Source organism: Acanthopagrus latus, chromosome 8 (genome assembly GCF_904848185.1).
Source record: "Acanthopagrus latus isolate v.2019 chromosome 8, fAcaLat1.1, whole genome shotgun sequence".
NCBI classification, from domain to species: Eukaryota; Metazoa; Chordata; class Actinopteri; order Spariformes; family Sparidae; genus Acanthopagrus; species Acanthopagrus latus.
In genome coordinates, this window is record NC_051046.1 from 13,860,796 (window position 1) to 13,885,791 (window position 24,996).

Consider the following 24,996-nt stretch of genomic DNA (forward strand, 5'->3'; position numbering starts at 1 on the left):
CAGTGTGGATGTGATTTCATTCTTTTCGTTGACGCTGAGGTCTTCAGGTTCAACACTTATCCAGGCCCAGTGGGGTTTATTTCAAAAGCTGGAATCCCAAGAAAGCTTTATAGATTTACCTTATCAAGTCAAAAGACAGTTTTCAAAGATAAACAAAACACAAGGACACAGAAAGCACAAGATACCATACTGATAACATTTTTCTCTTCATAAAACTTTGCAGGTCTCGGTTCTTTCCTGTAGCTGGTCTGATAGTTTCACTTGCTTTACACAATACATTTCCCCTGGTGGTTAGCAGCCTGTAGCTTCATGCCCTTTGGGAAACTTATTTACTGTCTGAGCACCTGAGTTCAAACATTTCGTCAAGTGTTTTACTGACTGACCCAGATTTATCTAGTAAGTAGGATTGAATTCTCGCCAAAACTTTGTTCCAGTTTCTGAGGAAAACACAGGCTTTTTTTTTTTACTTGTTGATAAACTGAGCAATATCATGTATCGAAGCAAAGTAGCCTTTTTAGTTCAGCAATTACAGCAGTAAATGGAACATTTTTTACCTGCCACAGTTTCTTTCACAATGGCTTTTTGTGCTAAAACACAGTTTACAGTTGAGCTTCAGCAACATGACAAATTGGCTGCGAGATATTCCCTCCCGTCACTGCATGCAGTAATACCTTCAGTCCATTACTATTAACTACATGTCCCTGTTTTTCCTGGGACAGTCTTTCGGTGGCCTGTTCCCAGCTGGGGCTGCCAGAATTGTCCTTGTTTTTAACTTTGTTTGAAATCCAGACTGCACAGTATAACAGTGTATTACATGGCAGAAGGAAGGGGCAGCAGAGCCTGCCAGGCGGACGTCTCAATCAAGGGGACTGCTCACTGTAGCAGCATCATATGTATATTTTTAATATCATATTAGAGAGAAGTGCTGTGGAAAAGCGAATCAACATCACCATGGACATCTTTTCAAGGTAGGTAGAGAGGAGAGAAGGAGTAAGTCTGTATGGCTTCTCAGATAAAACATTATTGTCTTGTCTGTAATGTTTCTGTTATATTGTTGTTTTGTCTTTTTTGTCAGAGTGCTTTTTATTGTTTTCTGTCATAGTGTGTCTGTTAGTGTGTCAGTCTGGTAACCTAAGTGAAGCTTGAATCTCAGTGGATGCAGTTGTTGGGAAGTATGTGGTTCATGGAGCATCATTGCACTTTCATACCTTCTCTGATAGCCGTGCATGGCGCCCCCTCCTCGTGCTCTAGCCTGATCTCCTTCAGCGCCACAAGGTTGTCCGTAAGCTTACTCCTCCCTTTGAAAACAGTTGCGTATGTGCCCTGGAGGAGCAGGAGGAGAGGGACAGAGGTGAGGAGAAGTTCAGAAGCTGGACTGATGTGGGAGAGTCAGGCTGTCGAGGGTTAAAAGTAAACTATAAACTGGGTCGGTGTGTGTTACGTAACTCATGATGAGAACTTTAGCACCTGTGAGAAAGTCGAGGTCAACTCTGAACACACACACTCTGACGTACCTCCCCGAGTTTGTCCAGTTTTATGTAGGTCTCCAGCTTCCCAAATCCAATTTCTGACTGGAGGAGAGAAAAGGACAAGCAACATTAATGAGGGTGGCGTCTTTATTAGCACTGACAAGCTTACAGACACTACGACAAATCCTTATGACGGCCTTGCGGCAACAGAGAGGGGATGTAAGGAGGTCACACGCCCCCAACCAACATCAGCAATAATCTGTTGTGACAAAGGACCGCTGGCTTTTGGCTTCTGCAATGTGTTTGTTTATAGGGAGGGGAGGGCGAACTTTATCTGTAAAGCCTGTTTAATAAACAACAAACTGAAAAGCTTTGAGCTCAAACTGTTCATTTGCAACTATCTTATACTAATATAAGATAAAGTAGTGGTATTTTGCTGGTTCTTCAATTAATCCATTTGTTGTTTGGTTTATATAATGTAAGAAAATGGTGAAAAATGTCTATACGTGTTGCCCAAAGTGCCCTCCCGCTCCCAGTTTTGTTCATAACCCTAAGATATTCAGTTTACTTTCAAAGAAGAGTAGTGAAACAAAAATAAAATCACATTTATTTTTAATTTTTTTCTTTGAAAATGACTTAAAACTGATAAATAGATGATCACACAGTTGATGATTAATTCAATAGTCGATAACTAAGTGATTAATCATTGCAGCTCTATGTATAATAGAGTAAATATATGTTGGTTTTGGACAAAAACAGGTATTTGAGGATATCATCTTGTGCTTTGGGAGACACTGACTGACATTTTTCACATCATTTTTTCACCAAACAAATAATTGCTGAATTGAGAATTGCAAAGCTACCCTGACATTTAAGAGATGAATCCCAACTAAAGAAAATGATCAATAGCTGGAGCTCTGATGTGCTGTTGAAACTGAAAATTAGAAATGAAATGCTTGAGAGATTATATTTTCACATACAAACTATTAACTAAGATCCAATACAGGTTATGAAAGGGAGATTTTAAAAGAAGTGAGTCTGAGGTCTTGAGGAAAGCTTAAACACTGAAAGAAGCTTCAGCAGACTTCAAACTGACCCTCTGTCCAGCACTGAGACCAGTGCCGAGGTCTGAGTAGCTCAAAGATTTTCAACAGGCCAAACACGTATTGAGCAAAGATGTTCAGTGCTATCCAAACAACTCGGCAGGGGGAGTGTGTATGCAAATACAGCAGACTGGGTGGGGCACAACGTTTATGCTTTCCCTCTGTTCTGCCTTTGACAGATGCACATTCAGTGTAAAACCAAAAGCCAATTATTGAGGCTGCTGACGAAGTGAATACTGAGGTGTAATGTAAACGCATGACAACAGGCTGAGAGGATGAGATTAGACGAGAGGCAAGTCTAAGAGGCAAGGTGTGAGCTCTCGTCCTCTCACATCTGATTCTTGCTGCCTTTAAATAAAACATAACTCTCACAGCTATCTTTATATGCCGCTGCTGCTCTCTGACCGCCTTGCTCCTTCTATTTCTATAATTTCTGCACAATTCACCTCCACCGTTGCTTCTCAAATTTAGTGCCGCTCACTCTCACATGTGGGAAGCGAGTACTGCACATTTACATAAGCACAGTTTGGAGGTATGAGCACTTAAGGTATTTTTTTTAACATTTCGGGGAATTTTGTTTCTCTCTAAACTCATCTGACAGTTATTACAGGCTATTATCTCCGGGGTTTGGCTGAAAATTGCTGGATTAGAGGAGGATAGTTGATTTGACGAGTTTATATTAAGGTAGCTCTCTATTTAATTACACTGGAGTATTAGACCATTGTGGCTAATGATGACGTTTCTGGATTTGTCAGGTATTTAATAAACTTACTAAAAACAGGCACGAGTGTGATAAAGATACTACATGAGCGAAGAGGTGCAGGTGTGTGCCAGGTGTGTAATGACGGGAAGACTGTTCCACTGTAAACCGGGCAACACACCGACATGACTCAGTGGGACTTGTACTTTCCATCATGACTACATTTCCATAAATCTGCTTAGAAATCAAAGACAAAAACAGCACTGCTTTCTGCAATCACCATGTTTTCAAGGTCTCTTCAGATCATTATAATCCAGTGATAGTTGTCTGTACAACTATGGGTACATTTTTAACATGAACCGCTAATAGCTAATTCAGCATTTGTGTCCACTTTTAGAATCTAAGTCCAGTTTTTACTGTCAGCTTTGTTCTCGGTTTCCAATAACAATAAAGATATCCGTCTCTTTAGAAGTTAAAGACTCGAGTGTTTTCCCGTGCTCACCAGCTGGTCACTAACTTTGTCTACCTGCTGTTTGCTGCCGAGCAGGTAGCATACAGGTGGTGTGCAGTGGGTTAAATACAGCTTAAAAACTGAAAACGGCAGCCTGCTGGGGGCTGAAAACAATACAGATGAAAGTGCAGCCCGTGGCTATAAAACAAAACAATAAGCTGAAAGACATTAAAATTCTCTGACCCCTTTCATATGTCATAAGACTAATATATACATGTGCATTTTGTTTGGTCGTGCATCCAAACAGCCATTTAAAGAAAATGACCAAAGAAGCAGCCTTGATCTATCTATCAATCTCTCTGTCTCTATCAATACCAATCTAAATGTATGTCAAAATGATGAAAATAAAAGTTGAAATTATGAGAAAAAAAAAACATTAGAATTATAAGAAGAAGTCAATTAGAAAGTCAAAATTATGAGATGATGTCAAATTTTCACCATGGGAATTTAAGTTTTCATCTTATTCTTTTATCTTTAAGTAGCAGAAATGGGTTTCCATACAAATCTATCCACTGTCAGGCCTATTACCACAGTCTACTAGCAGTAAGACACACTATTGAGCATCTATAATACTGGAGCTAGCTGGGAATCATTGTCTTCAGCAGGTAAATTGCTGACACAGTATCAAGATAACAAAAGGACATTTCTAATTGTCCTCCACTGTCTTATCATCACAGTCTCTTCCTCTCTCCGCCTTTTCCCCTTAAGTCTCACCAGTGATGCTCTGCGAGAGCGCCGGCTCAGCGGCTGGTCGAAGGGCGGGCTGCTCAGCTGCAGCTTCTCCAGGTAACCGTCAGGTATCCGGATGTCGGCTGGCAGGGACAAACGTTTGTTTAGGTCCTGCGCGCACACACAAACAGATGAAAACAACAAGAGCAGTCAATTTAAAAACAGTCTCAACACGGTGTAAAACCCTGAAGAAACAGGGTAAACCCTCAGTAAACAGCGTAAACTCCGAATAAATACCAATGATTGACAACAACATGGCAGAAACCCAAAGTACACAAAGAGAATTTGTAAGACGCAGCCAGCTTCAGGGCTCACTGGTCAACAGAGAGGGCAGTGTGTGTTGATGTGTGTATGAAAACACGTGTGGCAGCATGCATCTACACAGTTCTGTGTAGCACACTTGTGTACATAATGAAGGCTGCCTGTGGAGCCCTTTAAGAGTTCGGGGTAAAGTCTTTCCCAGAGCACCAAAGTACTAAAGCATGACGCTAATGACTCGTTATATAAAATAAAACACACTCTCAAAACAACGTCTGGATTCTTCCCATAATGCACTTCCTCTATTTGTTAGATTACTGTTAATCCGTCCCCCCTCCTCTCTCTCTCTCTCTCTCTAGATCGAGCTGCTTTCAATCTACTTCCACTCCCTCTGAGGTAACACTGGTCACTTCGTAACACCCCGTCGCTCCACCCAACCAATCAACCAACCAACCAACCAATAATATGTAACTTTGAACTTTCCACATTTCAACAACACGCTCATTGATAATTGTCTAACTGGAGGTGACTAACTTGTGGATGGGTTAACCGACCCTTCGACCTTTTATTCCAGGCGGGACAATGATTCAGCTTTTTGTCTTTGTGGTGGCCTTTAGCTGAAATATTTAAACAGTCAGTCTCGCAGGAAGTGATGTTTTTATTACAGCTTGAGAAGGGAAGTTTGATAAATGTTTTGATATGCGGATGTGTTGCTGGCTCATGTAGAAGAGCTGCTACTCTGTTGTAGAATGTAACCACATGGACTCGGCTGGTGTAAAGACTTGTTTTGGACACAAAATTTTAATGACCATTATTTTATTTTTTCATGAACAAACAAAAGTACCAGATTTATAGATATCCATAATTTATACCTCTGTGTATACAGATGGGGAGCAGACAGTGTGTTGTATAAAGTGCCCAACAGTCATATTTCAGTCAAATTCAAGTCAAATATTATGTTGGTATATTACAAGATACAAAAATACAAGTAAAAGTATGTATATATATTATCAGATTTGATTTTCAGCATTTTTCTGATTATCAGTTTTTTTGTTTTTTTCCAACTGATTAGTGATAAATCAAATAACTTTAAAAGGATCATTTTATTGGAAAAATTTATTTTTGAGTCTCACTCCCAACTCGTCAAACACTGACGCTTTCTGACGGCCTAAAATCAATCCTACAAAATCCTCACATTTCAGAAGATGATTGATAAATCAATTTCCAAAAAAATGTATGCTTGCTTGTCTGTTGACTTGTTTCAGCTCTAAACTAATGATGAAAATCCATTAATAAAGCCACAGAAATTACTACTAGGCCAACATGATGTTTATCTGTATATTTGAATGAGATTATATCCAGTTCTGGTGATCTGTTGTCCCTGTGCTGGCTCAGGATTGGTGGTTTGTCCCCAGAGGAAGCCATGACATCTATCACCTGACCTTTGAAACCCCCCACCACCCTCCAGTTGTCCAATCAACCCGTCCTAATCTGTTACAACAGGGGCCCATCTGGACCGTATTACAGTAATCCTTGTGATGTAATCCCAAAACACTGCTTCCTCTCCAGCGAGACGTACAATCCTCTACCTGACCACAGACAGACGGGATTTCCTCACTCTTCCTCCTCCTGTTCTTCTTCTTCATTAAGTGTCATTAAAGTGCAAATTGGATGTCAACTATTAAATTAATCGCCAACTATTGTGATAAATGATTAATCCATCGATTCTTAAAAAAAATAAATAAAAAATTTAAACAGCCTAAATTCTCTGATTCCAGCTTCTTGATTTTTAATATTTTATGGTTTAAAAAAATGATTACTCTGATGATTACTTTGGCAGTAAACTGAATATCTTTGAGTTGCGGACAAAACAAGACATTTACGGATGTCGTCTCGGACATTTTTCATAATTCTCTGACATTTTGTGGCTGAACAACTAACCACTTAAGAAAATAATCAACAGATTAATTGTTAGTTGCAGCCGTACATCACATCAGCACAAAGACAAAGAATGAGGCCACACAGTGATTCACTGCTGGATCACTTCATCAACGAGAAGCTCATACCAGCACAAACAATACACAGAGTGTTTGTTGGGCTGCTTGAAAGAATCAGAGTTTTTCACTGCTTCTGTACGCACTTCTGTCCAAATAAACTTTTTTCTGGTTGTGAAACAGTCACAGGAAGTGTGGGGTGCACTGCTTGCACACACAGCAAGAGGTAATGTGTCATGTCTCTGTGTGGGTAACCCACAATGGAGTAAGCTGCTTAACTACATGTTTAAGGGTTTTTTTTTTGTTTGTTTTTCTTCCGTGCAGTCTTGCATGCTTGGTTTGTCTGTGCAGCTACTTGTATCTGCTCGTAAATCCCCAGAGGTCCTGCAATCACACCAACCAATAAACACTGTCAGAGGGAGGGAAGTGTGTGTTCTTCAATCATAAGGTCTTTCCTTGCATGATTACCCAGCAGGTAGTGTGCAACATGTGGCTCACTGGCAAGATGTCAACATGAACAACACGTCCAAATATGTGTACAGTACAATTTTACTTTGATTTAGCTGAGGTTCTTTTGCAGAAGTAGGAAGAAACTGCATGTTTTCATATGAAATTGGTCTTGTTTCGATTGTATCTAAGAGTTAAAAAATATATTTTATTTTAAATGGGTGCTGTTGTTAATACACAGAAAAACAACATCCCTTTAAACCATCAGTATAGCTGGTGATACGATTGTAGGATGTGTAACAGCCTTTACTTTACTGAGCAATCTGAGAGCAGTCCCTGGACTTTAGAGGTTTTTCAAGGCTCAAAACAGCAATAATGGAAATGGAAAAAAACAAATCGCATCAACCATTTGGACAGACATTACAATATAAGCCATGATTTTGGTGCTGAGGTAATTTTTGCATTTCATTTTCACTGAAAAAATGCCAAAAATTAAGATGATGTCATTTCAGCTGATGTGTGTAACAAACAAGAATGCTCCATTTGTAGGCCAGGGACATCTCTGTAGCATCACAATGCTTCATTTTTACTGGTATGTTGTGACAGATCTGACCTTTGTCCAAAAAGGCTCCTGTGATTAGGATACTGCCCTTGATTTCCATAATATTTATCATTCCCTAATAAATTTGGAACAAAACCATCAAAACGAGAATGGATTGTAAATCAATTCCCAAAACAGATGTTTTGTAGGTGTCCTCTGAAAGTTTGAAGATAAACTTTATGAACATGTGAATAAAAGTACAGAAGGTGTGATACCAAGTCTTGGCTTTGTTGTGAAGAAAGAAAGAGTTAATCACAAAGTTTCTACAATCTTAACATCACATCAGATCTCGTGTTAAAACCATATAAAGAACTTTTTGAGGTGTGCAGTATTTTGACAATACTTTAAGTTTAAGACTTGTAAGATGTAATGTTTGACTATGTTGAGCCCTAAACTAATAAAATACGCATCAATCAATGGTGTCATTCCATCTGATTCCCTTTAATTACTACCGGGGTTCTGTTAATATGCACAAAATATCATATTCTGGAAAAGACAATATTTCTACTAAGTTGTTTATATGGCGAATAAAAATTAACATTCTATTAATATTCCTGTTTACATGCAGCTATGCAAATTCAAAATAAATGTGCCCTAACAGGTTGTTTATCGAGTCAAAATGTGTGGAAAGACTAGAGCTGCTTTTGCCATTTTACTTTACTGCATCAAAACTGGGGATTTTCTTCAACAGGTGTTGGACAATGGAAACAAAGCCTTCTTCTTCATCCCTCCAACCACCTCCTAATAAAGGTCAACGTTGTAATCTTTGTTGATATCCAAGTCTTTCATTGGGTATAAATGAAGGTGTGTTTCTCCATTCAACCAGAAATGTGACCTTTTGTGCTGGTCATGCATCTCTATCGCAGTCTAGCAAACTGTGGGCTAGGCTTGGTTTGTGTACAGCAAATCCAATAAGATGGGCGGGAGGTCATGTGTCATAAACTGAACATATTCTGAATGTGTTGTATACACATACAAAGGCTGCTCCTAAAACCCAAATAATAACTGCATATCCCACATTACTTGATGTGAAAATAAATGGACATTCCGGGAAAATGTTGTTTTCATGAACTGGATCAAATTCAGAATATTATCATATTTGGAACAATAGTGTGCACGTAAACATATCCAGTGTCAGAAATCTGCAAAATTCAAGAAAACTCCATTTATTGTGCTCTCTTTATCTGTTAACGTTAGATAAACCTGCGTCATTTCTCCTCTGACCTCACACAACCTTTCATGTCTCCCTACAAGCCAGATGGATTAAAGCGCTCACTCTTGATCTTGTTCTGCATTTGTGTGCACGTCTGTCTTTCCATATGCTTTGCTGAACAAAACTCTGTTGTCAAACCATGACAACAACTTCATTGTTTACAATAGCTTACTTCTCTTCTCAAGTGTTGAAACCTTGATGTATTTGGGAAAATAATGCTGCACTGTAGTTTACACGCCTTGGATTAAAATGAATGCTTGTGGTAAAATGAAATCCCTCTTAGACAACAACCAAAAAAAATAATAATCAGAGTGACAGAGTCTTTCCATAATGTGTTGACATTATGTAACCACCAGAGGAATGTGTGTCCATGTGTCTGTGAGAGAGAGAGTAAGTAAGGGGATTGGGTGGGTGGAGGTGGTGGCCACTGTGGAACCTTTGTTTAACACATTTCAAAAGTATGTTAAGCAGCACAGTATGTGAAGTCAACGTATGCATATGTTTGTCCTGCTGAGATTATGTGGGCAGCTGAGGAGTTTTGCATGTTCACGACACGCTACGTGAATACGCCTACGCCGAGTTACAGCACAAAGCTTAAATGCAAACATCGTTAAATATCATTTCTTAAAAAGGGAAAAAAAAACCTCCATTTTCGAACGCTCAGGTTCCTTTGCTTCTCAGTGAATTAATCAAAATAAACCTTCAAAAACAGAGTGGAGGCTGAACCGCTGAAGCCAGGTAGGAACAGATTTGCCATGATTCATAACATATTCACACGTCAAAGCTTTTTAAGAGCAATCAGTGACTCATATCCCACAACATATCCTCAATTTAAAAAGAGGAAAGAAAAGCAAGGACAATAAAAATTCTGAAAAGTCAGAGAGACAAATCCCACCTCTGCAGAGATGCGCCTGTTCCCTCTGTTCCTCAGACAAACACCCGTGGGAGACTGCACCTCATCAGAGGAAGTCCCTGACGCCTGGTCACTCTCCCCATCCGAACCCATCTTCAGGTTCTCATGGACGATATCTGGAGAGTAGAAAGAAAGAAAAATAGAGAGAGGAGAGGAAGATGAGAGGTTGAGTTTGACAGTTGGAGCAGGGCAGGGCTCAGCACCATCTGATGACTTCAGCAGGAAAGAAAAACACCCGTTTGGACAGTTTTACGAGCTCCTCTGTTCTTATCAAGCTCCTGGCTGTGTCGAGCAGAATGTACACACACACAACGAGTATATTAGGGATAATAAGTTTGACTGATAGATTTAATTTGTTTCACTGCCACTGGGCCTTAAAAGACAAACCCATACATCACACTAAGTTTCCTGTGCCTGAACAAACACAGGTTTCATACATTTAACACTCATTTCCTCCAGGCTTTATGTTTATATTAGGTAATGTTGTGAATTTAAATATTGCTGGTTTGCAGAATGTGTCCAAAGTCATTATTTTTAGTCTTAGTTATTAACAAATGGCTTATTGTGTGACTGAATGTAACACTGGAATGATTGTGCTGATATAAATGACTGCGTCTCGCTGACTTACTCCTTGCACGGTGGGCCTTTTGAGCACGTTTTCACACATAATATGTCGCATGTGTTGGTTCAGCTGACTCAGTAGAAATGTGTAAAGCAAGGATTTTACATCTAGATTTGAGGCTAAATCAACAACGAAATCCAACAGCTTCACGTCCAACTTGAAGTAAAAAATCTAATATTGATTCTACCACATGACACGAGGACTTTCCTGAACTAAATCTCTGCTGGAAATCACAAGACAGACAAATAGCACATGTGATCAGAGCCTAAGTGTGTGTGTGTGTGTGTGTGTGTGTGTGTGTGTGTGTGTGTGTGTGTGTGTGTGTGTGTGTGTGTGTGTGTGTGTGTGTGTGTCTCACCGAGCCGACTGCCGTTGCGAGGCATGACCATAAGTGAGCCCAGGCCTCCTCCGATGACGCTTTGAGGCCGTCGCAGTGGTGGCTTTTTAAAGGAGCCTGTGTACTGGTGTAGGAACGAGTGGACACTGTGGGCAGACGGAGGACGTCCATTCCTCACTATGGGCTCTGTGGAAGGAGACACAGCTTTAAAAGGGCAACAAAAACCTGTTACATGAATGCACAATGCTCTGGCAGACTGAGCATACGAGCCTGAATTTTATGATGACAAAGAAGCTGCGATCAATTTGAATCTGTCACATCATGACCAACTCAATCGTCTATGATTAATAATGGTGTCCTTCACACACCAAGATTTATTCATAACTAAATGTCTACTTTTGTTGTTTCAACATCAGAGAACTAGCGGGGATGAAAGCTGACTGCGGCATTTCCTCATGTTGGCTGTACCTCGGCTGTGGTCTTTGCGATTTGTTAAAGTGGTGCTTTTTTTGCCATGTAAGTTCTGCACCTATGTGAGAGGAAATACAGTAACTCTCCAAACCACCAGGTAAGTGGTAGTCTGTGTTTGTCATTCAAAAAAGGAAGCTGTAGGTCTCAGAACAGTGGATACACAAAGCATTGTTATAATAAAAGTAACATTTTCTGACACTCTCGCTAATGTAGTCGCTGCTAATCAAGATATGCCTGATAAGAAGTTGCAAGTAGCAATGACTGAGATGCAGAGACAAAAAAATGAGAAGAAACTGGGCTAAACAGGTAATATCATGGATACTACAGTGACAGTCTCGAGGGGCTTCTTGTCCCGTTTTTCTTCTTGTGCACTGATATCTTGCCGACATGGACACCCAGCAATTCTACATGTTGAATTGGCTAAAAGGCCCCCGACTAGTACCAATGGTGCAGGACTTAATTGACTTGTTTCTTGATGTTCATCACATGGTCCCATTTTCCAACCATGACAATCATTGAATCTTAGTAGGCATCAAACAAAATCTAGATAGCTCAAAGTTCATTGACTTTTTAATGTTAATTGGAGGTGGTAATGATTCTAGGCATTTTGCTGACTGACTAAAAGCTTTCTGATGCACTTATATACATTATAGCTACATGTCATAACATCAGACTGCATAAATAATCAGGTTACATAAGAGGTTTTAACTCGTGATCTACTGATGCATACATTAGCATCTAAAGTCATGTTACTGCTGTGGCTTTTGCATGCTAAACAAATACTGTTCAACATTTAGTGTGTCTACATAAACAGATCTGAAAAATACATTCAAAATGCATTTTCCTCCAGTTCTCCAGTTTAAAACAGAAAAATACAAGTGAGAAAACAGACAAAAAAGACAAACTAAGCAAGGAAAAGAAAAAACTGATGAAGTGTTACAATCGGTTGTATAATAGATTGTAAAGCTGCATAAGCAGTCGAAATATTATCACATTCACAATATGGCCAGAGAAAATATCCAAATCACCAAAGCTGTGTTGTTCTGTGCTGCAGAGAAGTTCCTGTCAACCAATTTTGTTTTCCTTTTTTTTCCCAGCCAAAATGAAACTTGTGACAAAAATGATAATGGTAGCAAAAGAGCCGCCCCATTTCGTCCAATTTTGTCATCATCCTTCCGTTGAGGTACCTAGCACACTGATCCAATAATAAAAGGCGGATTAAAGCACTGCAGACCAATGACTGGTCAGTTTAAACAACCAGAGTCGTCTCATAGTCTGCGCTCTGACGTAGGATTTCCAAAACACTTTTCATCAGTCTTCTGTCTGGCTCCCTGCAGCCTTTTCTCAAGTAAAGATTGTTTCCTTGTTGTAATAAACAACTGTGTGTGTGTGCTGTGCGTATCAAGTGTCTTTTTAGTTATCTGTTTGTATATGTTGTCAACCTAGCAGTAACATACAGTATATAGGCCACAGTGTGTCAGTTAATAAATAAAGTAAATCAGTTTCTAAAGAGCTAAGAATAGTGTCACCTCTTGATTCCCAAAAGTGAAATCTGTTACGCCCAAAGCCCTTGTTCATAACCCTGCTTGCATTTAAGAATACAATTCACAGCGGAAAAGCACAACAGATCTTGCATTTAAGGACAGTTACCACGGGTTACAAAGGGGTTTGAAGGATTCTAAAGCCAAAGTACTTTGGTGGAAACTGACTTGTCTTGTAGTCTCAGCAGTGTATTTTGGTTTGAGAAAAGGGTTTACAACCAACTGACTGAGAAGCATTTGTTCAACAGCAAGAATGGAGCTGACAAGAGGTGAAAGATTTATGAAGTATAGAGTAGAACCAACTGTGACAGTGGGGAGAAAATGGTGTAACAGAGAGGCTGTTCAGCATGCGGTCAGTCAGGACAGGACAGAGGGACAGTAGGATAATGAAGGGAGAGAAAATTAGGACGAGACATGAGGCAACAGTTGGGGAGTAGATGGTTTCATCACAGGAAGGAAATATGTGAAGAATCTTTTGCGTTTCAACCTTACTAATCTCTATCTGGCTGGGGGTGAATGTCCACCCAAACATGCAAACAGAGGTCGCGTAGTTAGGGTTTGTGTAGGACTGATAGATATATCAATATTACGCTATCATTGTGATATGATGAGGGGGTAGATCCCTTTAAAGGAGTACGTCACCCCCAGGTGAAATTGAGTCACTCCCCGCAGTCCCTAGAGTTGGATGAGTGAGCCAAAGCGTTTTTTAGCCGACCCAGCCATTGTCCTAATCTAGAAACGCCGCGGTTAGCTTTAGCTTAGTGTAGTCGCTGTAATCCGGAGTGTCCAGCTAGCATGTTGTTGCAAAAGTGAATCAAATAACAAGATTTTTTGTAATTATTTCTCGTGACCTATACATTCATATCGAGTACACATATAAATGCAAATTAACACGAAGGGATTTACTAGACCAATTTATATCTGGAACTATTTGCGGCCACAACACAGGCAAAGCACCGCTACCACGCGCAAAGACCTGAAACCTGAGACCAGCACCTGAAAACCCTCAACTTCCGTCAATACACTGACAGCACACAGCACCACAACTTCCAGTATTACCTGCATGTAGTTGCAGTAAGAGAAGAAGTTGTTGCAGTAAGGTTGTTACGTTAGTAGTTTGAAGTTAGTTTCACATCTACTGAGGAAAAATGGTTATTTGCTGTGTGAAGGGCTGCGATAACAAGCAGAGGACATACACAAACATAATGTTTCACAGAATTCCAAAACCAGTGGAACGAAGAAATCTTTGACTTGCTGTCCTCGACATTCCTGCAACACCAGTGGATAAAATCAATCAATATCGTGTTTGAGATGAGCATTTTAAACCGGAGGACTACGAAGAGAAAATGCAGTATGCTACAAGAAAGATGCTGCTACATCTGAAGGATACGGCCATCCCATCCATTTTCAGTACAGAGGCAGAACAGAGTTTATCATCCATGCCTGTAAGTAACGTTATAATTTTTACCCTTCCTTGGTTTATACATTGCTAACATTATCACGGAAACTTCACGTTAGTCCGACTCGCATTGTCGTTTCCTAGAGGCAGAGAACTTAGTAGCCACGCTGGTGTATTGACGGAAGTTGAGGCTTTTCAGGTGCTGAGTGGTGTCTTTGCGCGTGGTAGCAGTGCTTTGCCTGTGCTGTGGCCGCAAATAGTTCCAGATATAAATTGGTCTAGTAAATCCCTTCGTGTTAATTTGCATTTATATGTGTACTCAATATGAATGTATAGGTCACGAGAGATAATTACAAAAAATCTTGAGTTATTTGATTCACTTTTGCAACGACATGCTAGCTGGACACTCCGGATTACAGCGACTACACTAAGCTAAAGCTAACCGCGGCGTTTCTAGATTAGGACAATGGCTTGGTCGGCTAAAAAACGCTTTGGCTCACTCATCCAACTCTAGGGACAGCGGGGAATGACTCAATTTCACCTAGGGGTGGCGTACTCCTTTAATATCTCATTGTGAGAAATGTTGTGAATCAATTAACAGGACTGACTTATAGCAGTATTGGGTTTTTTTTAGAGAAAAATTTGTTTAGATTTTTTATTTTTTTTTGTTCAGATTTATTTTTAACTAGTGTTTTTGAAATACCGGAAATTTCTCTCCATTTCATACATAAATAGCATTAAAATGATTTGCACTTAAATCCCAGCTTCAGCGTGCCTGCACCCTCTATCCTTTAGTTTGAGTATCTTGGTTTGCATTTTTAAATCTGGTTTTGTGAGTCATAAGTTTTTCTTTGCACTTCTAGGTGTTCATTCAAAACTCACATTGTAGCTTTGTCATATTTAAGAATGATAGTCATAATTGGTTGCAGTTTTTGTTGAATGATTTGAAATTTACAGACAAAATGAACCATATACAGGTACCTTTAATGTAGTATGTTTCATGTCATAAAATTATAGTGCTGCAAAGATTTTAATGTTTTAGAATTATAAAACAATACTAATATTTAGTTTCAGCCACTTGCTGTTTTGTGCTGTAAAACAGATGACTGACTGTACTTTCTTCCACTGAGACGTCATGACAACCTTTCCAACATCCTATTAGATAAATTAATCACTGACTGGTCTGTCATCAATCACTGGCCTCAGCTGTCAAGAAAGGAGAAACATGGAAACTGGTTTATGTCTTAAACTTGAATCAATCTGAGGCAGGAAATAAAACTAGTAGTTGCAGTTTTGTTCTTCCTGTTACGCCTGCAATACCCAAAATAAATAGTTAACGTCGTCATCTAAACCAGCCCCCCATTGCTTTCTGATTAGTCAGGTTTCCAGTTTTAAGGCTGTTTTTTTAAGCTTAAATCTTCACAGGCTGAGTCACAGTACTGTTGGTGTGCAGGTCAGTAAAGCAAAAAAGACAGAAAGAAAGAAAAACAACGTGTAACAGTTTTGTCAAGATGTATCAAAACTTTTGGGAAATGTGTTGCATCCTATGTGACGAGGCATGGCATCAGTTTGTTGTTTCATTGTTGTTGTGAGGCATTTCCTAGATTTCCTATGAAAACAGAAAAACACACAGCCCCCATGTTATATCCAGGTCCTTAAGCCACTTCTGCCTTATCTCTCTGCAGCTGCTGCTGTCGCTGGCCTGAGTTATCATTGTTACATAATCAGATCAGGACCAGAACGCTTAGTTTCCCCAATCACAGAGTTCAGATCACATCTCATCTGGCTACTCCATTCTGTCTCCTCTCTACCCTGCTTACTGTTACACAGGCTGCTAAAATCCCCTCACGCCAGTGAGCGCACACACACACACACACACACACACACACACACACACACACACACACACACACACACACACACACACACACACACACACACACAAAATTCTATGTCCCCACTCACCAAGCACAGAACACTCTGGCCAAACCTGGTGTTAATCACTATACAAAAAGCTCTTTACAAAGCCCAGTTAGTTCTCAGAGGGCGGCAGGGAGAAGGGGGTGGACTTGGACGATCTGATTGATTGAAGAAGGGGAAAAAACTTCTCATTTGGACAAAAGACAAGAGAGGAAAACTGAGGACAGGCCTGAAAAGAGGCTTGGGGAGGCGAGGCAGAGGGAAACCTCGGGCTGGCCAAAAGAGAAGAAGAGGAGCTAAAAGATCTTTTTTTTTTCAAAAAGGAGGGAAAAATGCATCAAGATGCCTGGCTGGTTTCACCAAGTCATCCAAGTTGCTGTGGCAATGTCATGGAAACTCTCAAATGTTTCCAGATTCTGAGAGCCATGGCAACAATGTGGTAGCACACCGAGGTGTGCTCCCTCGCTCCCTGCCTCCCTCCCTGCAGAGTTTGTTAATATCAGCCGAGATAAGCCGCTGCTTCACTCGCTTTTATTTTGACGCCTCGAAGGCCGCAACCTTCAGTGGGATCTAAACAAATGACATGACCATCAACTGTGTCTTTTAGTCTGGACCATACTGCAGCTACAGTAACATAAAGACAGAGTTGAGACAAAAGGCAGACCATGGTCAGTGTACATTTGTAAAGAAGGGGATGTTATGTCTGTAAAAGTCACTTTCATGTTCTTACACAAGTCCCAAGGTGCATGTCAGTATGAATTATCCAAACAGTAAGCTTAAAATTCTGTTGGATTTGCGCTAACGGCAAGCTGAAGCTGAAGATTACACTCAGTAGAAACCTGATAATATTTTAAGCAGTTTAATTATCAGATTCTGGGTAAAATTTGGATTTGGCTTTGGCTAAAAGTGCCACATAAATACAGTCCATTAAAATTCAGCAACTAAATCCCATTTCAGACACATGCTTCATTACATAAATGTGCTGGTATTTAAACCCCTGAGCACCATCAGTAAAAGTTATGAGTGCAGTCTTGTTTGATAACGGTCCTGGTTAGACTACAGTGTCTGTTATTCACTTAATGATGGAGATAACTGCAGTGAAAGATTTAAAATCTTTAACTGATGGAGCCTGTCAGAACATTTTTCTTCCATCGTGTGATTGTTTACCAAATTATAACAGGAGCCAAACTTCACTGGACATTGCAGAGTTGCCCATAATTAACTGTTTTGTCATGTATAAATAAATCAGTTATGGAACATTTATGTAACAAAGACCTAAGAATGCAGTTTAGAAAATCTTCTAAAATCACAGAACATGTCATTTTGGACTGCAATATCTTTGTGATATAACGTGATATGGGCAGTGCTCCCCACAGGTTGAGAATTAACGTGATGGCGTGGCATCTGAGTGCACACTGTTTGATAACATTGCCTGTAACGGTCAAGACCAATATTAAACTAATCAAACATAGGTTTGTGAATAACTTTTTATGTCCTACAAGGTCCTGGCCTTGTACAGTTTATGATGTTTATTCTGCCACCGTGGCAGGAGCGAGGGTGAGGTCGACAGTCCTTGGCTCTCTTGGCTTTTCACTGCAGCTATAGCTCAACATCCACTGCAATTCCACTCAAATTAGCTTTATAGCTTTTGCTATTAGGTCTCATATCATATCAATAATGCAAGGCTGACATTGTTCAAGATGTCTGCCTGTGTTTTTAACTTAGCATTAAACTGTCATGGGTGGGTGGTTTTGATATTGGCTGCTATGAGACAAAAATGATCTTTAGTCATTGGTCTTGGTCATATGAAGGTGTCATAACAAAGACATGGACAAGTTACTCTCCTTCAAAATAAGAGGGTTGCCAAAATCTGAAACAGGAAAATCCAGACAGTTGAATACCTGACAAAACATCTTTGGAAAGATGATAAAACATTGAAATGGAATTTACTGAGAATACCCCTGAACAAGACATTAAATTAAAACAAGACGCACCACTGTCTTTCAGGCCGTTCTCCTCGATGGTCATCTGCTCAGCCAGCTCAGACAGCGACTCGTCGATGGTGTGGCTACCTCGTAGCGTCTGAGAGAGACGTCGCTTAAACCGCTTCATCTTCTCCATGGAGCTCTCAGGAAGGGGAGGCCTGAGGACAAGTAAAACGATACACATTTAAGTTGCTGTGAGTACGCTGCAATGATTAATCGATTCACTGTCAACTATTAAATCAATTTCCAACTATTTTGATAATCTATTAGTTGGTCTGAGTATTTTTTTAAAGAAAGAAAAAGTCATACTGTGATTCCAGGTTCTTTAATGTGAATATTTTCCAGTTTTGTTACCCCTCCACAACAGTACACTGAATGTCTTTGGGTTGAGGATTAAACAAGACATTTGACAGATAAAGCCTGTTTTAGTAACAGAATACCTCCAGTATCTGTAAGCTGCGGTGTTGCTGTGGGCCTTGACATTTTGTCCCACTCTGTAAACTGCCTTCAATTCAAAAGAAAACACCACATCCACCTACAGTCATGTTTCACAATCTCACATCACACATAAGAGTCAAACCATAACCAAAGACGCCGTTAGATCACCAGGTATCTGACTGGGCGAACAATGACACAGACAAATCAGCACTCTGACGTTAATTATGACTCAGCTCATTCAGGCACATTACTTCACATTCCTCCCCCTGGGAAAACATGACAAGTCAGTGAAAGATTCTTACGGGTGAGTTTGGAGTACGGTCTCTGGCACACCGGACTGTAAAAGCAAATCCTAAACCGGGGGGATTTGCTGCTGAATGGAGCAGGACGAGCTCGGGCCACATCGAGTCCACATCACACATTCCAGCCGCATTTAGAGTGTGCATGAGAGTGACTGATTGTGAGAGCTGGAGACTGTGTGTGTGTGTGTGTGTGTGTGTGTGTGTGTGTGTGTGTGTGTGTGTGTGTGTGTGTGTGTGTGTGTGTGTGTGTGTGTGTGCACGCGTGCGTGTGTGTGTGCATGTGAGAGAGAGAGAGAAAAAGGCAAAAGATTTCAAATCAAGACAGAAGATTTTGAGAATGTTTGACTGGAGCAGATTACAAGCGGCCTCTCCCTGTGACCCAAATCAAGAGATCATGACTCCACTACCACTGCAGATCTGGACAAGTGTCTGTCTGCAGCGATGATGAGTAAAAAGCCAGACATGAAAACACATGAGTAGTACAGCTCCTCAGGGCTCACTGCCTGTCAACTATTCCCTACTGACAGCCTTTTGTCTTCCTGATATCACTCATAACCTGATTTCTGTCCAGACACGGCAACAACTTACTCACTCGGCCAGAGTCGAACAGAAGAAAGGCATTCATTGTCTTTGGAGAACATTTGAGCAAAAACTTAGGTGGCTCTCTAAATGTTAGAGGACATGTTAAATGTTCACATTCACATGGATAAACATGCATTCAGTTTTTGGTTAAATGATAAATCAATTAGCTGTCACCTATTACATGAATCACCAACAACATAACCTTTATAATACATAATCCATATATCAGTCTGAGTATTTTTAAAATCAAAATGATCTAGTTTCTTAACTCCCCCATGACAGCAAACTGAATATCTTTGGGTTACAAACAACATTTTTTGACAATTTTATGAACTAAACTTATAGGTAAATCGAGAAAATAATGAACAGATGGATTCATTTGAAAAGAATCTGTGGTTTCTGTGAAAATACTTTCAATCATTTGCCAAATGTGAGACTTTAGACTTTTGAAATAACTAGGGGATCTTCCAAAGTTTAAGTCTTTTGTTTTTGTGCTGCCTCGAGGATTAGACCAAATTTCTGACTAAAAAGGCAAGAATTACGGCAACTACAATGTTAATTTGTTTTACTCAGATTCATATCATCTTCAGCTAAACTTCAGAAGGTTCCCCGTGACTTGTCTTAGAATTACAGAAGCTAGGGATCATTTGTTCACCTGTATCAACAGACTTGAAAACATGTGAACCAGTCCTTTAAGATGCTCAGATGTGAACTTAATTTTATCAGTCAACTTTTTCCCCACATCACTGAATACAAAAGAAAACGCAAAATAAGACCATGGCAGATGACAACTTTTTTCAAACATAGCCTTATATGAAAATAGAGCTGCAACTCACAAAAAAGTTCATTATCCCTTCCATTTAGGGGGCCTATTGATCAGTTGTTTATTGGCCATATGCGAGCAGATGGTAACATAACATTAAAAATGAAAAATCTCTCTCTGTCGTCTATACAAGCCTGTGGTTTATTTAAGTTGTTTAATGCTGCTGAACTGTGGCCAGATTTTCTTACAGTCCAAAGTATGTGAATTTATGAAGGCCCTAAAGTGCAACATCTTAGTGCGGCTCTCATTTTCGCTAACAGAGCAACAGTAGTTAATGTTATTTTCAAAATTGCACCTGCCAACATAAACTAATGGCCAGGTTCCACCACAACACAGCCGATCCACAGCGCCACTTTAACATCTATCTTTCTTTACGTTCCCAGAGCCCAGAGCCAAGTCCTCAAATTGCTTGCTTTGTCAAACTAGCCGTTCACAGCTCAAACATTATTTGAGTTTCCAATAATCTGACACAGCAGCAAATCCTCACATTTGGGAAGCTGTAAACAAAGTATGTTTGGCATTATTGCTTGATAAATGGCTTAAATGATTAAGAGATCATCAGAATTACTGCCGATATCGCAGTTGAGATTGGGAGGAAGTGGCAAAAGTACAACAGTAGTTTTTAAACATAGTGCCATGATTTCAAACTTTATTTTCACATAAACAGCTCACAAACATTAGTTTGAAGTATCTGGGATGAGAAATAGGCCACCCAGCTGCTGAATCATCTGTAAGTTTAGAGCCTTGTACTGTGGAGTTTTAGGAGGCAGAGAGCCTGCCCTGATTCCCTCCACACAGCGGACAGCAGCAACCGTCTGTCTGAGCTGGGCTAAAAGCCAAAGCAAACTGGGACAGTGCAAAGGCGAAATATAAATCTGTAGATCATGAGCACTTGAACTACACATGGAAACTTTATATATTAAGTTTGCCAAAATGTCTGAACTGAATTCAGGCTAGCAGTCGTAGTCACATGTAACCTCTCCCTTGCTATGCTTCCTTTCTACATCATCGTAATAGCATTCATTTGGAGTTGTGTTTCAGGCTACTTGATGAATTTCAGTCCGTTATTCACTCTCTTTTAGTTCCATTTTTGGTCTCCACCAGCTCCTGAGAGAAAAATACAATTCTTTAGCTGCTAGATGCTGCTGATGTTCAACATTGCTCCCCGTTTCTGTCTACGGATTCATGCCGAGCAGGTACTGCAGGTTTTTAGAGCCTTTTGGCAAAACAGCTGCATCCTTCGACAAGACATGATCCTATGGGAGCAGAAAGAGTGAACCACAATGATGGAGACTGTGACTGGAACAATAAACAGTGAGCAGACTTTCGTCGATAGAGGGTCCAGCTTTTCTCTTGTTCACCACTTTTGAAGGTACATTTGTAATTTTAAAACATCCTGTGAGGCATCACAGATTCATTGTGGCAAATCTATGGGTCATAAGTGCAGGGGATAGAGCACTTTCCTCCACTTTCTGTAGTCAGAATATATATTTTTACATCATAGTAATCATGTCTTGCCTTGCACAGCTTTCATCCTACTTCTCTGCTCTTATTCAAGCAACAATCAATCTAATTATTCCAGAACCAGAGATGAGGCAGAACATCAACTCGACTGTCATAACAGCTTCACATCAGTCATGACACATCAGCCCCAGCATGGGCAAGCAGTCTGTCATCTCTGGAATAGCTCACTGCGTTACCCACCCTCCTGCTGCAGCCTCATGCACAGCCTGCAACATGTGCTCTAGATAGAGAAAGTGCATTCATAACTGGGATGGGAAAATATGTATTCACCACTGTTGAAGGGTGCCCTGCAGGGGACAACTAAAGCATCAAAACACCGGTAATTTAAGAGCCTCTGTAGAGGCATTATGAGTCTGCTGCGACTGTTTTCTGTGTTTGTCCCGACGGCACGCAACACACTTCCGTTTTTTGGGATTGTGATGTATATTAAACTTCTGGTTAGATCTGAAGCAGGTCCTTGTTTGAGAAACAATATTTAGTAGTTTAGTGTTATCACCACGACAGCATTGAAGTCAGTTTACTGTCGGAGAGAAGAGACAGCAAGGAAGAACAGCTGGTACGGATGTTTCTCCTTGATCACGTTGATCATCTGATGTCTTCCATCCATATTCATCTTGCCAGGCATCAAGCTTTGCGCTTGCGGCTAAGCACACAGTGGTTGAAGCAATCAGCATTTTGAGGAACTACTGGCAGCTACATAAGCCACTAGGAAGAGCAGCAGGCTAACAAATTTTACGTAGTGGCCAAGGCATGTAATAACATCGTTAAGTGACGCACAGGGACTCAAAAAGTATTTTCAGATAAGATAATATTGTGGAAGAAACAGCTGTAAAATGGTGAATGGTGTCACAACCCCTCAAAAAGACTTGACTGTCGTAATTTGAGCCATTTGGTCCCAAAACTTTGCAAAGTCTAGAAGAGTCGCAAGATCAAATAATTTTATCTCTATTCAAGTCAGCATAGCACTAAACCATACGTTAGTTTGCACACGTTATGGGCCCCACAACACAGATCAGCTTAATTTTTAGCCGGGAAGCTGAGCTTTATCAGATTCATGCACCACTGAATAACTGTCTTTTTCTTAATTTCCTTTTGCAACAATAATCAAAACAATTATGGACATCAATCCATGTGGAACACAATCAGAAAATAAAAGCCCTTTTTCAAAAATGTTTCTGGATGGCCAAAATCACCATAATGTGTTTAAAATCATTTGGTTAAGCTCACATCAGGATTATCTCCCTTCAGTTTTCATGGATATATCCAGAATATCCTCTTGATTCATCAATGTATACGAAGGGGATACAAGGGGCCACATTAACATCTCGTAAATAACCGGGATATGACCTCCTCGCCTGCCGACTCTGTGGATTCAAATCGCATCTGAATGTTCCACGGAAAGTTAATGGCAGCAGCGGAGGAGGGGGGGTCTGTCTACTGCGCACCCGTATCCTGCTGGCCCACGTTCCTGCTCTGGGATCGAGTGTGGAGCTTTGGACATGATCTCTGTTCCGAGCCTTATCCCTGCTCCCCTAAGTAGGCCGGCCTGAGGTCTGAGCTCCAGATCCGCTGGGAGAAGGGGGGGGGGGGATGGTGGGGAAATGTGGGGTGGACTGGAGGGGTCCGAGTGCTGCTCTGATACAGGATTTGTTGCCACGGCAACCCTGCTGCTTTTTCCGTGTTGAAAATGCAGAGCACGGCAGGAGACTACATGCATGCTGATTTTTCCGTCTCACACCCTATAGCAACCCCAATCCCCTCCCCACACACACACACTCCTGCAGCCCCCCTCACTGACTACGTCTGCATTTTCATCCCCTAAACCAGCAATCAATACCCGCTACAACATGACTCTCACCTCACCGACCAACTCTGACATCTCCCGCTGTACACTAAACAGCGTTTTTCCACCTCAGTTTTCAGTACAGTCTGCAGGAGGTGGTGTAGGCTAGTGGATACAGAAGGAACAGGAGAGAGGAGGAGGGGTTGAGGTATAATGGATGCTGCAGTGGTGACAATAGACATATGCCTCATATGGATTCTGTCCTTTTCCTGCTGCAGCCGCAAGCAAACAGCAACTGTGCTGATGATGAACAGAGGGCTTCAGAAAGGGTAAGGCCAGAGTTCCTGCTGTGATGAACTGCCATCAACCCCATGGAAGCACTGTAATGCCAGACTGGAGCTCCACAAGCTACCGTCATCACTGCAGAAGTCTGCAATCGCTCCACTTCTGTTAAATGGACTAATCGCACCACAGTCACCAGCATGCCACAGGGTGACTGCTGTCTGGGCCACCCAGAGAAATAGGGAAAGCAAGGTCGCAACCTCACTGCGGTCCCTAAAAGGTTCAGTAAAACACCTAACGTCACTGCCTTCAGGAGAGCGGGGGTCCTAGAAAGCGCCCTCCTCTTCCCCCCTGGCTGCAGGAGAAGACAGAGAACAAGCGTGACTGTTGGCATGATTCACGGGTGAGCTCAGCCTTGCTTTTCTAAAGAGCAGCCTTTTCTCATCCTGGCCAAGACAATGAGGACATGAGTGAGGAGCTGGCTCCATTATGGGGGACTTATATAAAGGCTGCATTGTGCACAGTTTTAAAAAAAAAAAAGTAGGCTGTTTCAGGAGACGCAGGAGGTAGTGGTGTGCTGCGTGGTGCTGAGCTGAGATGAGCATGACAACCACGCAGGCATGATTCCCCCACACACTGCAGCAGGTGAGGCGCTGACTTCAACAGTCAGATCTGTGTCGACTGAGCCAAAGCCGTGTCGAGGAAAACTCAACATATTTACCTCATTTCCTTGCTCTTTTCCACCCTCACTGACACACATTCTTTCCTCGCCCTGTTTTCACACTTGTCACACACACATCACCTGTGTCCGTAGGGTCGAGCGTTGCTGACAGACAGGTCCGTTGATGTGCGTGTGTTTAGTACACCTCAGCCAGAACGTGTGGCCGAAGGTGGCCAGGCGAGAGCAGTGACGCACAGCCACAGATCCTACAGATTCAACACTAGCTGATTAACGCTGCTGCTATGGTTACAGCAGCTTGACTGACAGGCCTGCTCCCCTCTAAGCTTTTTCTCTGTGGCCCAACAGCGCCTGCAGTCAAAACCAAGTT

The 24,996-nt window shown here is 41.1% G+C and overlaps 1 protein-coding gene across 1 annotated transcript in view; it reads right to left on the bottom strand.

The window, feature by feature from the left end:
* Window positions 1-24,996, bottom strand: part of LOC119024680 (cyclin-dependent kinase 17-like) — a 36,207-nt gene that overhangs the window by 5,890 nt on the left and 5,321 nt on the right. The window contains exons 2-7 of the mRNA XM_037107667.1: window positions 18,223-18,371; window positions 10,919-11,083; window positions 9,921-10,054; window positions 4,498-4,623; window positions 1,515-1,571; window positions 1,209-1,323 (exon numbers count right to left, since the gene is read on the bottom strand). Coding sequence (XP_036963562.1) covers window positions 1,209-1,323; window positions 1,515-1,571; window positions 4,498-4,623; window positions 9,921-10,054; window positions 10,919-11,083; window positions 18,223-18,349 — 724 coding nt within the window. The 5' untranslated portion in view covers window positions 18,350-18,371. The remainder of the gene's footprint in view (window positions 1-1,208; window positions 1,324-1,514; window positions 1,572-4,497; window positions 4,624-9,920; window positions 10,055-10,918; window positions 11,084-18,222; window positions 18,372-24,996) is intronic.